A 12354-nucleotide genomic window follows, 5' to 3' on the forward strand; every position below is an offset into this window, starting at 1 on the left:
GTGGGTGCTTGTGCTTATTTGGTGCTGTATTTGTTGCAACTTTCTTTCTAAGGGAATACTGGGCTTGACCCTATTTGTTGGACTTGACCCATCCCTTACTCTGGAGGACCCTGTCTATTGCATGTATGACAGTTTGGTCGCATTCCGCTCCTTTGTTCGATTTGAATCTTGTGTTTTCATGCTCGTGTGTCTATATTTTTCTTTTGTTCATGTATGTACTTTTCTTTCTTTAATGAATGAAGTGTTGTTTACCCCAAAAAAAAAAATTTGATTCCACACCTGTTTTGTGTGGACAATATTTTATGGGATATAAGTACTTGGCTGGAAAATTTGTAGGTTGTAAATTTCTTTTTTCTCCAATAGAGACTAACAAAATAGTTGACTCTCTAGTTCGGAAGGTTGTCTCCTCACCGGGGAGGTTTGAGTGGCCTATTTCCACTACCTGGATTTCCAGGCTTTGTATCTCAGATATTTCTCCTGTTGTTTCTGTTGAATTGTGGTTTACCAAAAAAAAATGGTGCTACCATGGCAATGAATAAAACCGAAGCAAGACACTGGGCTAGATTCTTTTGTGTTTTGGTTTGGGTTTAGCTCGGTTTGAAATTATGGATATAGGCTGATTTTGTATAGAGATTAGGTAGTATTTTTGGGGAATGTTCTGATTGTGGTCTACTCATTTGGCAAATAGGTTTAGTGTAAATCAATTTGAAGCCAAACACCAATCTCAACGAGAATGTTTACCAAAAAAAAAAACCCCTCTCAACGAGAAGATGAAACTGAACCACAATAGTTTCAATCAAATTTTGCCTCAAATGGGTCGATTCGGGCTGGTTTTAATGGTTCAGTACAGGAATTAGCGTTTTGGGTTTAGCACCTCTAAATCGGTTTTGTATAAACACTGAGTTTCCAAACTGATTATATAGTAAGTGGAAACACAATCTTGAGAACAGATTATGAAGGTGAACCCTACATGTCTTCACTTTCACAGTTTCACGCAGACAAGAAACCCAGATCTGCAAGCCTCACTAGAAAGAACTCATGACCATACTTTTATACTCTTCTACATCATTAAATATCTACGAATTAGTACCAGATTTGTTAAATAATAAAGTAAATCAATCAAGATGCTGGTTTCTAACGATTAAGTTGGGTTTTGGAGTTTCCAATCGTGAGGGCAAGTTACAATCTGTCTCTTGCATCAGTGGATTGATTTCCAAGGATGAACCCAGTATCGAAGGTTTCTGCACTAATAGAAGTAGCGGTTGATTTCATTGTCTCTTACATTAGTGGATTGGTATCAAAGGATGAACCCAGTACTGAAGGTTTCCACACAAATAAAAGTGGGGGTTAATTTCATTGTCTCCTACATTAGTGAATTGATTTCTAAAGATCATGGTTGAATAAGAGATAAATTTAGTGAAGCAAAACTCAAATCACCTCAAACAATATAATTTGATCTTTCCAAAGCATGCAAATCTATGATCATTTTGTTGTGGATGATGTCTTTTTTTTTTTTTTTTACATAGACCAGTCTCCTTCTCCTACCTCACCTCTTTCTATTAAAATTATAAAAAGACTGGAAAATGATTCAACAGATGAGCTCCATTAAACTTGCCTTTCAAGACAAAGCATGCTTGGCCCATCATATGAACCCTTAGGAGAAAAGTTTCTAAAACTCATGGCTACCTCATTCTGTTTGGTTTGTGCAGGAAAAATAAAAAAATAAAAAACTTTCGAGAACAGAGGATGCATTGTTCACATTTCACATGAAATTAACAAAGATAGACTGAAGATGCTTTATTTCCTTAATTTAATAAGAAATTTTCTTTTAATTAACCAGAAAAATAAATGAAAGAATTGCAACAAAGAACGGTATAATCTTCATTGTTTCATTGAGCATTTGAAGATTCTCTCTTCTCTCTCAAAGATGAACTTACAGAGAAGCAACAATCATGGAGGAGCAAACCCAGTTTCTAGTGTTGGAAGGGTTCGAGTAACAGTTGCTGTAGGCGCCCTCACATGTCCAACCATTGACATCTGCAGAGCTTCCTCTTCATAAGCTCTCCTCTCCATCTCTGCAATTCTAGACCTTTTCTTCACCTTAACAACCAAAGCAATTAGAAGCAAAAACAAAAGAAACACACCCAATGCACCTCCAATTATACTCCCAACCAAAACCTTCCATCTACTTACTCTCCCCTTTGTCTTGGGCATTGTTGGTGCTATCACAAGAGCAAAATGCCCATCCCTTGTTGTAATACAAACATTTGATGAAACCTGTTCTGACAGAGACACAGTTCCATCTGAATAAAAACTAGCACACAGAGGATCCACACCTGGATCCAGCTTTACCCTTCCATCTCTATTGAAATCAATCATAATAGGCCTCTTGCCGCCGGCGAAGATCGACATTTCACTCCGATTATTAGAGTTTAGACCAGCAGCATTGTAAGCCAGAAGGCCCAGTACTGGTGAAACAAGTTGATACCCAGAAAAATTGAAACTGTTATAGTAAATTGAAGACCAATTAGCTCCTAAGTTTTGTCGAACAAGTACAACCCTCTCCATACATGGACGAACTGTAACACCAGTTGCTATATTAAATTCTTTAATCCGTGCTCCATACCTTCGAAGACTGCCGCACCTGAACCTCACAGTATCAGCTTCTATGTCGGAAAAATTTTCCGGCAGGTGTACCAGGTATAAAGAACCTGTCTTGGTATGTCTGGTGTAAGAGAGGAAAGCATGGTCTCTAACAACATGATCAAGAAGTTGTGCAGCATCAGATCCTTGACCATCTACTACATTCCAGAAGAGAAAAACCACTAAGTTTACTTGTAAAGTGAAAGAGAAGAGAGAGCCCATGGAAGGAACAGAGAGCTTGGTCTTGAAGGAGTTGGTTAGTACTATAGTATTGGTTCTGTTTCTTCTATTCTTTGACAAATACATTAGCAGGAATCAAGGTGGGTTTCTTGCTGGAAACTGTAACTGCAGGAAGGTTCTAGTAATACTTGAACATATTTGAATATTGCTTCTAGATAAGTTCTATAGATCAGAGAAGAAGGTGTTTAGGCAACCTTACTAGCAGTAATGGAGAAAAGAAGAGAAAGGAAAGTTGTGAACTTGTGATGTTGTTACCAATACTGTATGATATGATGACCAAGTTAGAAGGGAAAGAATTAAGAATAGGAATAGTTTAATATGTTTTTTTTTTTTAGGAGAAAAAGACGAGTGCAAGTTTGGGCTTTTAGCTCAATGGCTGAACCCATTTTGACGTGGAAAATGGTTTGAGCTGTGGTGTCTTTTTAATGCTACCAATCAAACAGATTACCACACACGTTCCTAACTACAAAAAGCAAAATTAGGGCAAGTTTGATCGGCCAAACCTTAAGGATTGATTAGGGTTAGGAATTGTAGGGTTGGTCCTAATTTTAGAGGTGTGACCTGAATGCTGCGCATTTAATGCACAACATCTCTTGCCAACGATTGAGATTGAATCCCATCAGTTGGCAGCACAATATTGCGTGAAACTGAAGTTGAACCCTAATTTTAGTCTTGACTTTTCTTTGACTTATCTTGTTGCTTTTTTCTTTTCTCTCATACCCGGAGGACACGAAAAAGGGAAAAGAAAATGCAAAATCAGTCAATTAAGGACCACCTTGGGTTGGGTCAAGCCAATCGAGTCTTGTATGGTGGTCTTTACCATAGATTAAGGTTCCAAATTGAACTGTCAAGATCAAAATGATCTGTACCAAATATGCATGGTCATCAATATTGAGTTAGTGGGAATCAAGTTAGGTATATTAACATGCACAATCCAAATAAAAATAACGTTCGCCAAGGCAAACAAAATTATTGCAATTTATGTAAGAAGACATTATCTAAGTTATCCACTTATCAAATCCTATAGCATCTCTCCCTTCAGTCAAATGCTTCTTTTGTATTTGTATGCATTATATATATGTGTTCATATTTATACATAGGACAACTTCTTTTCAGACTGAGGTTTGTCCGGTCCAGCTTACGTGCACGTTGAGTATATCCCAAGAGCTGTGTCCTTGGCCCTAAGAAGATTTGAATTCTTAACCTAAGATCATCGTGATCAATTTCAATCCAAATCCACTGTGACATTTTTCTTTTTCTTTTTTTTGTGATAAAAGATGCCATCTTTCATTATACACATGTTGGAGCATTGACTCTTCCTGTGGCTTTTGGGCTCATGACCAGTCTGTCTTTTGTAAGGAATTGACATTGTGGTGTTTAAATAGATGAAAATGAGTTGGGTTTGAGATTGTAGCGTTGGAAGGGAAATGATTTGAAGGTTGGAGCGTGGTGGGGGATGATGACTTTCTGCCTTTTAAAAAATAAGAGATAAAGCTGGCGTGCTTAGGATTCAGGAGAAATGGTAATGAATGAAGCCGTTTTCCTCATTCATTCTGGTGTGCTCATACAATTTCATGACATGTTCCCCACTCAACAACCTTTGTGGGTCTCATGTCAACATGCTCCTCCAATGTACTATTTGTCTTCTTCTTTTTCCTGTTTTAATTAAAAACTAATACAAATCTTTGACCTCCCTAAGTAACACTAGAAGCCTATTCAATGTAGACATCTTTTAGGTTTGGATACCAGTGGGTCCCATCTCAAGCGTGCCTAAGGTTAATCTCATATGGTCATATGGTCAATGGAGGCTCTATTTGGTGAATCCTAATTCTATACTGGTCAGTCAAGGTAAAGGTGAGAATGTCAATTGCATATCAAAACCGTTTAACTGTACCGAATCGCACTGTCAAAACTGTACCGTATCACACTGTTCAAAATTCTGTACGATACATATTGAAACTGAATTTATTTGGTAAGGTTCCGGTTTTGAGTACTTATACCGTCGGTATGTACCGAAACCGTACCGAATTGGTACTATACTAAATTAAGGAATATAAATGTAATTTTACAATTAAAACATTTTACCTTTACCCTCTTCCTAATTCCCTTTTTCAGTTTTTCATTTTGTCCTTCACTCATCTTCTTAGATTTACTTGTTTTGTCTCTGTTAATATCATATTATATCGATTGTTTGATCGCAATTTTATTAGGATCTTAATGAACTAATAACAAAAGTGTCATGGGTTTGTTCGTACTAAAATTGTACCGCACTAGATACCGTGTTTAAACCATTTTCCTGCACAGATTTAATACCGAACCATTTTTGCAAATACCGAAACCGTACCGAACCGAAACTGTACCAAATTACAGAACTCATACCGATTGACACCCTTACGTAAAGGTCTATGCTTTGTTCACATTTTTCTATCGTACATTATGAGAGGAGCTCACGAGAGACTTACTGGAGGTCTCACCTCTGATATATTTTGTTAGAATTTAGAGTTGGACCTCCTTCCTAATATGTAGTGGAAAGGTATGAAAAAAACATAGTGAAAAAAATATGAAAAGAACACATACAAATCTCTACCCTAATCCAAACTCCTAGTTCAATTACAAATTAGTGAGGTCAGTTAAAATGAATGTTGCACATAATTAATAAGTTTCATAATACAAGACTGTCAAGAAAATTCTCAGGTTTTCCCTTTCCAAAACAAAGAAGAAGAAAGAGGGGCAAAGGATAATTCTTCTCTTTTTTCGGTAAATAATGGATAATTCTTTTTTCTTTGAATAACTGATTATTCTTTTGATGTATACATATATATCAACGGAAATTCACTTTAGCTTCGTATGTCATTCCAGTGTTCCAATTGCTAGGAGCAACGTTTAAAGCAATGAGAACCTGCCGTGAGCTGCGAGAGACAACCTTGAAAGAAAGAGCTTGTCCACCTAGAGATGCAAACGCTTGGTATGATGCTCCCCAGTTATGGCTCATGCTTATCCACCTTGTGCGTGTTCCTTTCACCCACATTGCTGCTATATCTCCTGCTCCTCCTGCATTCATTGCATACACCAACAACCAGTACCCATTTCCTTGAAACTGAAATCTAATTCCTCCTTTCCTCATGCAAGGCACTCTGCACCAACCAACCAACCAAGCAATGCAATTAGTTACAGATATCAAGGAGAAACTCTATATCTCATGTATGGGCAAGAGAACGAAGTAGAAATCTTAGGCTTTGATACCATGTTAGATAAAATATTCTCTCCCTTACAGATAACCAATGCTACATCGATCCCATAGTGTCTCGACACTCGTGATCCGTGTGAGAACGAATGAGGTAGTGTTGTCAACTTTATGTTTGGGATGAAAGCACCAAATCCAAACATTAACCATTAGCAAACTTTTGGTTTTGACTTGGTTTTGCATTGGTGTAGTTTGGGTTCAGATTGGGCTAATGGTCTGGTTTCATGTTAGGTCACTTTTGAGATTATTACCACTCTATTATCAAATCGTTTTAAATAAAAAATTATATTTGAACTTTTGGGTCTTGTCTCGTGGGCTTACGACACAAATAAACCAGCTTCTTTAACCTGTTTTACAATTCTATCATAAGATTTTGGACAAATCACATGCAGACCCTTTGTATTTGAAGTCAATTATATCTACTATCTCTGGGGGAAAATCAATTACAGATGCCCCTTACTATTAAGAATTGAAAACTAAAATAGACGTCTTTGCTAAAGCAATAAATGGGGCATTTGTAATTGATTTCCCCCCCCTCACCCCAAGATAGTAGATGTAATTGATTACAAACACGTATGTAATTTGTCCTAAGATTTTAAAATATGTGATATATCACATATAGAAACATAAAAAAGCTATAACATACTGGATTTTTTCAGTGGTTTGGTTCATTCAAATTGGGCTAAGGGATTGTTAATTGGTTTGGACCAAACCAGCCCAAAAACTGATTAGTTTCTCAATTCCCAACTTATACCCTGTCCTATTAGCCTCAAGTTGGTCCAATTCAAGTCTTAACGGGCCGGTTCAGTTCGGTTTCAACGGTTTGATTCTGAATTGACACTTTTGGGATGGCAAGGATCTCACTCACAAAGTACTACTTAGGGGCTCAACCCAAACTCTTAAAAGAGTATGGATAACCCATGTGTAACTATACCTGTAAACTCAGGGTTCAACTTCAGTGTTGTGCATTAAATGTGCAGCACTGTGCTACCTAAGGTCGAGATTTTGATTTCAACCATTGGCAGCAGGTGCTGCACATTTAATACGCAACATTCAAGTCTGCCGCGTAAACTCATAGATCTCAGTAAAGGACTAATGATACATACCGGCGGTAGGCAACTGGGATAATGCCAGCGTGCCAATCTGCTATTTGCATGAATGCAGGTTTAGACATATCAAAATGTGTCCTTGGAGGGTTGCACCAGCCACCAGCATTGGAGTTCTCAGACCAATTAGGAGGGCAAAGGTTGGTGGCAGTGACGGTTGTGAAGACAACACCTTTCAAACAGTGAGGTGATTGAACACATTTTATCTGATAACAACCACCACACCCTAATCCATTCTGAAACAATGTAGAACTCAAAGCTGCTGTTTCAGTTCCATAACCACTATTATACAAGTTTCCATATCCACAAGCTCCCCCTGCAAACAAAGATTGAAAGAAGAAGATTACATAAGAGACAATCGATTTACATATATACTTAAATCAAAATAATACAGAAGTGGATGATGATCAGTCACAAACCCATTGTCTCTGAAGCTGTTTCATCACCATAGAATGTGGCATGAGCCAATTGCCATGGAGTTCCACTGTAACCACTACTATATGCTGCTGCAATGGTTGGAATGTTCATCAACGTTATACACAAGCATGGCAAAAGAAAGAAGCCAATGGTTAGTAATGGAGATGAAGAAGCAGCAGCCATGGTTGAAGCTTGCTTGCAGGCTTTGGAGATGAACACAGTTTTCAATTTGACTCTCTATATAAGAACAACCATATACATGGGTAGGCATTACCTTTTCGTGACCCTCACGAACTGGGTCAACTAGGGAGAAATTATGTTGTGTATCTGATGTGTATTATACTAAACGAGCCTTTATTCTTTTACAACCTGAATATACCAATCGTGACCATTGAAGCAGTGATGGTTGGCTGTTTGATGAGGTTTAAGGAGAAGGGTCTATTAAGGATAATGGACATGCAGTTCTTGAGGTCTTGTGAAGCTTAAATAGTAATAGACGTGCCTACCAGTACAATGGACGGTTATATAGGTTCCATGTATTCATACAATAATATCTCCTGATTTGGCAGCGCCGACCAATCAGATTAAGCTTGGGCGTATATTATTACACTATTATTAGTATTAGAAAAATTTACATTATTATCGTCTGCTCGGCTTTTATACAGTTTTCGGCACTAATTGACAATAGGCATAAACTTGAAGGTGGCTCAGTTGGTAAAAAGTTAGCGAATCTAAGTGAGAGATCAAAGTTTGAATTTCCTTGGAGTTAGGGACGTAGTCATTCTTATTATGTAAAACATCCATCCCCATTCTCCAGTTTCCAAAAAAAATTGACTATGGTTCTAGCTTACAGTGCGACGATGATGCAAACAGAGGAAAGGCAGGAGCCATCTTTGTTTAAGACATGGTGTGGCTATGTCGACCAAACATCAATATCACCTATGAAGTCCAAAGTAAACAGCTACAAATCTTTCAGCAAAACCTCATAAATCAATAGAGCCCAAATGGACCTATGATGAGGGGACTTTGCTTGTGTCCTGCGCATTTAATGTGTAGAACCGTCAAGCCAGCTATGAGATCGAAATTTCGATCATTAGAATTCAACGGTCAAGATTCAATTTCAATCGAAATTTCAGATATGACAGTCCGAAATTTTGATTTGACAGTCATGCACATGACCCAAGCAAAATTAATGATGGGGCAATTTTCATCAACGCCGAGTACAAAATCAAAGAAGACATGGAAGTTAATAAATGTAAAAAATTGTTCTTTAACACCACAAAAGTGAGACCCTGATGAATTGACACTACCTCATTTTTAAGTTTTAAAAGCATCCATCCCCTTTCGGTTAGAATGGTTAGTATTAGAGTGGAAAATATCATTGTACCCTTTAAGAAATAAAATAAAAAAATCATAATACAAACCCATATCTTTCCTTTCAAAAATTTGGTATCTGAGGTTCATGCAGGCCAGCTTGTGTGCACCTTGATTACATTCTCAAGGGGTGTGCTTTGTCATCCGCATTACGTTGCAATCAATCTCATTTGATCCACCGGTCTAAAAATTCTTCACGCACAAATGAAGAACTACTTAAAACTTTAAAAAAACAAAACAAAAACAAAGAAGAAGCCGCCTCTAGCTGAAACTAAGCTCGCACAAAAGAGAAAGAAAAAGAGGAGGGAAATAAAAAGGAAGAGACAGAGGGAGCTCGATTTTAGATTGCGCAGCATTGTGTTGTGATCGGTCGAGATCTCTATCTCAACCTCGATTTCGATTTCGACTGTCCGTTTCTGAAAAGTATGATAATAAACTTTTTGAAAATAGACGATCGAGATTGAAATTTCAGTCGAGGTTAATTGTGCAACACTCAAGCAATTTTAAGACAGAGGGTGATAAGAAGAATTTCCGATTTGACCAAAGTAATAAGATCAACATTTGACTTCTCGATTCACATCAATTGGCTTTACAATGGAATCTTTTGTTGATTTTGTTCTTACATCTTGATTTGGGAACTAAAGAGCCAAGGTTTTGGTTTTCAATAGTAGTTCTTTTTTTTTTTTTTTTTTGAAAAAACATATGGCAATTCAAGAATTTTAAAAAATGAACAGAATAGAAGGCATGAATTAGACATGCTAGAAGAGTAATGTTTTTTTCTTTATTATTTATAATAATTAATTTATATTAATTGTTTGTTTCAATTCTGATCCTGAAACTTTTTTTTTCAAATTATATAATTCTTTTGAAGCCAAGTATTAAGTTTCCTTTTACTCAGAATACATAATAAAATTTCTATAACTTTGAGCAGATTGCAGTCTTCGTTGAAACTGAAATTATTCTTTCTAAAGACGTATAACTTGTAAATGAAAAAATTAGTTTGGTCCTCCTCGTGGTGATTTTAGCAAGAGTATCTTAATGTAACAAGTCCTAAATGCTTCTTTAGGAAGAAGTAAATAAAGGAAAAAAAAATGATTATTAATGAAAATGAAAAAGAACATTTAATATGTAAATGAATAAAGAGGGAAGACTTAATAGGATCTTTCATCTTGGTATAAAGGGTGCACGTTTTTCTATAATTCATCTTTTCTATTCTAATCTTTGATTTTACTAGCCTAGTTGAAAATCCGTAATCCAATTAGAAGTGATATCTTAGAATTGTACAATAAAGCTCTAATACCAATTATTGGAATAATAATGAAAATTTTATAAAACTGTAATTAAAATTAATACAAGAAATAGAGATTATAGCCAAGGTCCGACATGTCGCTCCATGTCGCTGTGTTGGACCCCTGGCGATAAGGCGACTTAGGCGACATGTCGCCAAAAGTCGACCGATTTTTGGTACGTGTTCGATGAAAAATCGAACCCCTGTTTCAAAGGGTATTTCAGGCCATTTTAACTTGAAATTTGACATGTAACCTAATTTGAGGTCAATAAACACATTGGGAGTGTTATTTTGACTTAAAACATCACCTAACCTAAGGTTTATAATTGGCACATGTCCGGCTATATGCGGGCAAAACTGGAAGTTTGGAAAATTCATATAAACTAATGTAAATATGCAAAGAGAACACAAATACACAATTAGTAAAGAGATGTATTAAACTTTACAATTCATTATACAATTATGTTGAGTATGGCTCATGCTTCACATATTGTTGCTGACGGACACGGGGTCCCGCTCCCCGGTGAGCAGGCGGGGGTGTGGGGGTAGCGCCCCGGAGCTTTTAGAGGCCCTATGTCACTTTGGCAAAAAGTGAACGAAAAATCGACGAAAAACAAACGAAAGGTTGTTATATATTCAAGATGTAGCGATATACGCCGACACAGGGCGATATATCGCCAACATATGGTAAATATCGTGTCGCTGGGGGGAGTCGTGTCGTTGGGGGCGACACGACGATATATCGCCTTGTGTCGGCGATATACACCAACACAGTGAACCATGATAGTAGGATGGTTAGGAACCTGCTTCAACCCCGAGGGGTGGCTCAGTTGGCAAAGCCCAACGCTTCCACGTAGGAGGTTAGAGTTCGAATCCCCTCGGGGCCAGGGGCAAAGCCTCGCCTATATTAATTATATAAAAAGCGCCTTGAGGATGTAGTCGTGGTGCACGCAAGTGGCCCGGATGAACCTCATTGCCAAAAATAAAACCTGCTTCTCAGTGGAGAGGTCATGGGTTCAACTCCTATCGGCGGCATATGTAGTATCCCATCTTTGTACAAAAAAAAAAGTACGAGTGAGAGAAAATTGACCGTTTATTTTATTTTATTATCTATTTATCTTTTAGCTTGCATTAAGATTCAATAAAAGTAAATATATCTTCCAACACTAAAAAAATATTAGGCATAAAAGACTCTTGTAATAAAATAAAATTCAAGGGATACAAGCGTAATTACATACCATCCCAGGTGGTGACGTGGTGTATGTATATTTTGTTCTTTAAAGAAACATTTTCTGGGACATTCTTCTTGGATCGTTTTCCTACATTGGGGAATGGTAGCTCTTTACTCCGAAGACTTTATCCACTAAGAGCCTGAGATTTTTCTCCCTAATCGTGTCATATATAGAATACCAGATTGAACTGATCCTATTTGTATGGGTGAAGCCAGGATTGAACATTAGAGGGGCCAAATATACCTGAGCTAATGCGGGACCCATCGTGGGTCCCATCTCATAAAATTTTATTATATTTTGACGTGTAGGTCTTACATTAAAAATTTAGGTAAATAAAGCTGAAATTCTAAGCAAGATCGCTGAATTCTAACGAGATTGAAATTGCTATTAGTAGAATCAAATTTTAGGAGAAAGAAAAAACAACTAAATAAAAAAATAAAATTATACTTTATGAAATGAATACTAGAAAAATCGTGAATGTGAGAGAGAGAGGAATAATTTGAGAAGAGAGAGTGAATACTGATAATTCTGAAGAAAATTTCGAAAAATCCCAATGTTTGTTAATTATTCCAATATTCTGTGAGAAAAAAAAGAGAGAAGAAATAGGAATTAAAGAGGAGATTCATTAGAGAATAAATATGAATGAAAATATGTGAGAAAATATAGGGAGAAATTCATGGATCGTGAGTTAGTTTTTAATTAGAATGTAATTCTTTATTCCTTAAAACTAGGAGTTTAATGATAACCATTTGATTATGATTAAGAATGACATTTGTACCCATAATCTATATCTTAAATTTTTATTTTTAT

At 36.8% G+C, this 12354-nt stretch overlaps 2 protein-coding genes across 2 annotated transcripts; both read right to left on the minus strand.

The window, feature by feature from the left end:
• Positions 1–1844: 1844 nt before the first annotated feature.
• Positions 1845–3067, minus strand: LOC149030214 (uncharacterized). Its single transcript, XM_089152450.1, has one exon. It carries the CDS (start codon positions 2947–2949, stop codon positions 1951–1953), a length of 999 nt encoding a protein of 332 aa, XP_089008576.1. The 5' UTR covers positions 2950–3067; the 3' UTR covers positions 1845–1950.
• A 2468-nt stretch (positions 3068–5535) lies between these two features.
• On the minus strand, positions 5536–7848 carry LOC149030215 (expansin-A7-like). Its single transcript, XM_089152463.1, has 3 exons — positions 7653–7848; positions 7234–7549; positions 5536–6017 (listed from the first exon to the last, which is right to left on the minus strand). The coding sequence occupies exons 1-3, from the start codon at positions 7831–7833 to the stop codon at positions 5705–5707; spliced, it is 810 nt and encodes a 269-aa protein (XP_089008589.1). The 5' UTR covers positions 7834–7848; the 3' UTR covers positions 5536–5704.
• Positions 7849–12354: the final 4506 nt, after the last annotated feature.

The sequence above is a fragment of the Hakea prostrata genome, chromosome 1 (assembly GCF_041222555.1).
Source record: "Hakea prostrata isolate BN-2017 chromosome 1, UWA_Hpros_2, whole genome shotgun sequence".
In the NCBI taxonomy this organism is placed as follows: domain Eukaryota; kingdom Viridiplantae; phylum Streptophyta; class Magnoliopsida; order Proteales; family Proteaceae; genus Hakea; species Hakea prostrata.

Bases quoted from the DNA above. Each gene is read 5' to 3' on its own strand.
- LOC149030214 (XM_089152450.1), bottom strand. From the start codon at position 2,949: ATGTATTTGTCAAAGAATAGAAGAAACAGAACCAATACTATAGTACTA.
- LOC149030215 (XM_089152463.1), bottom strand. From the start codon at position 7,833: ATGGCTGCTGCTTCTTCATCTCCATTACTAACCATTGGCTTCTTTCTT. The intron at 7,550-7,652 runs GTTTGTGACTGA...CTTTGTTTGCAG, and splicing joins AACAGCTTCAGAGACAATGG to GGGGAGCTTGTGGATATGGA. The intron at 6,018-7,233 runs GTATGTATCATT...TGGTTGGTGCAG, and splicing joins ATCCCAGTTGCCTACCGCCG to AGTGCCTTGCATGAGGAAAG.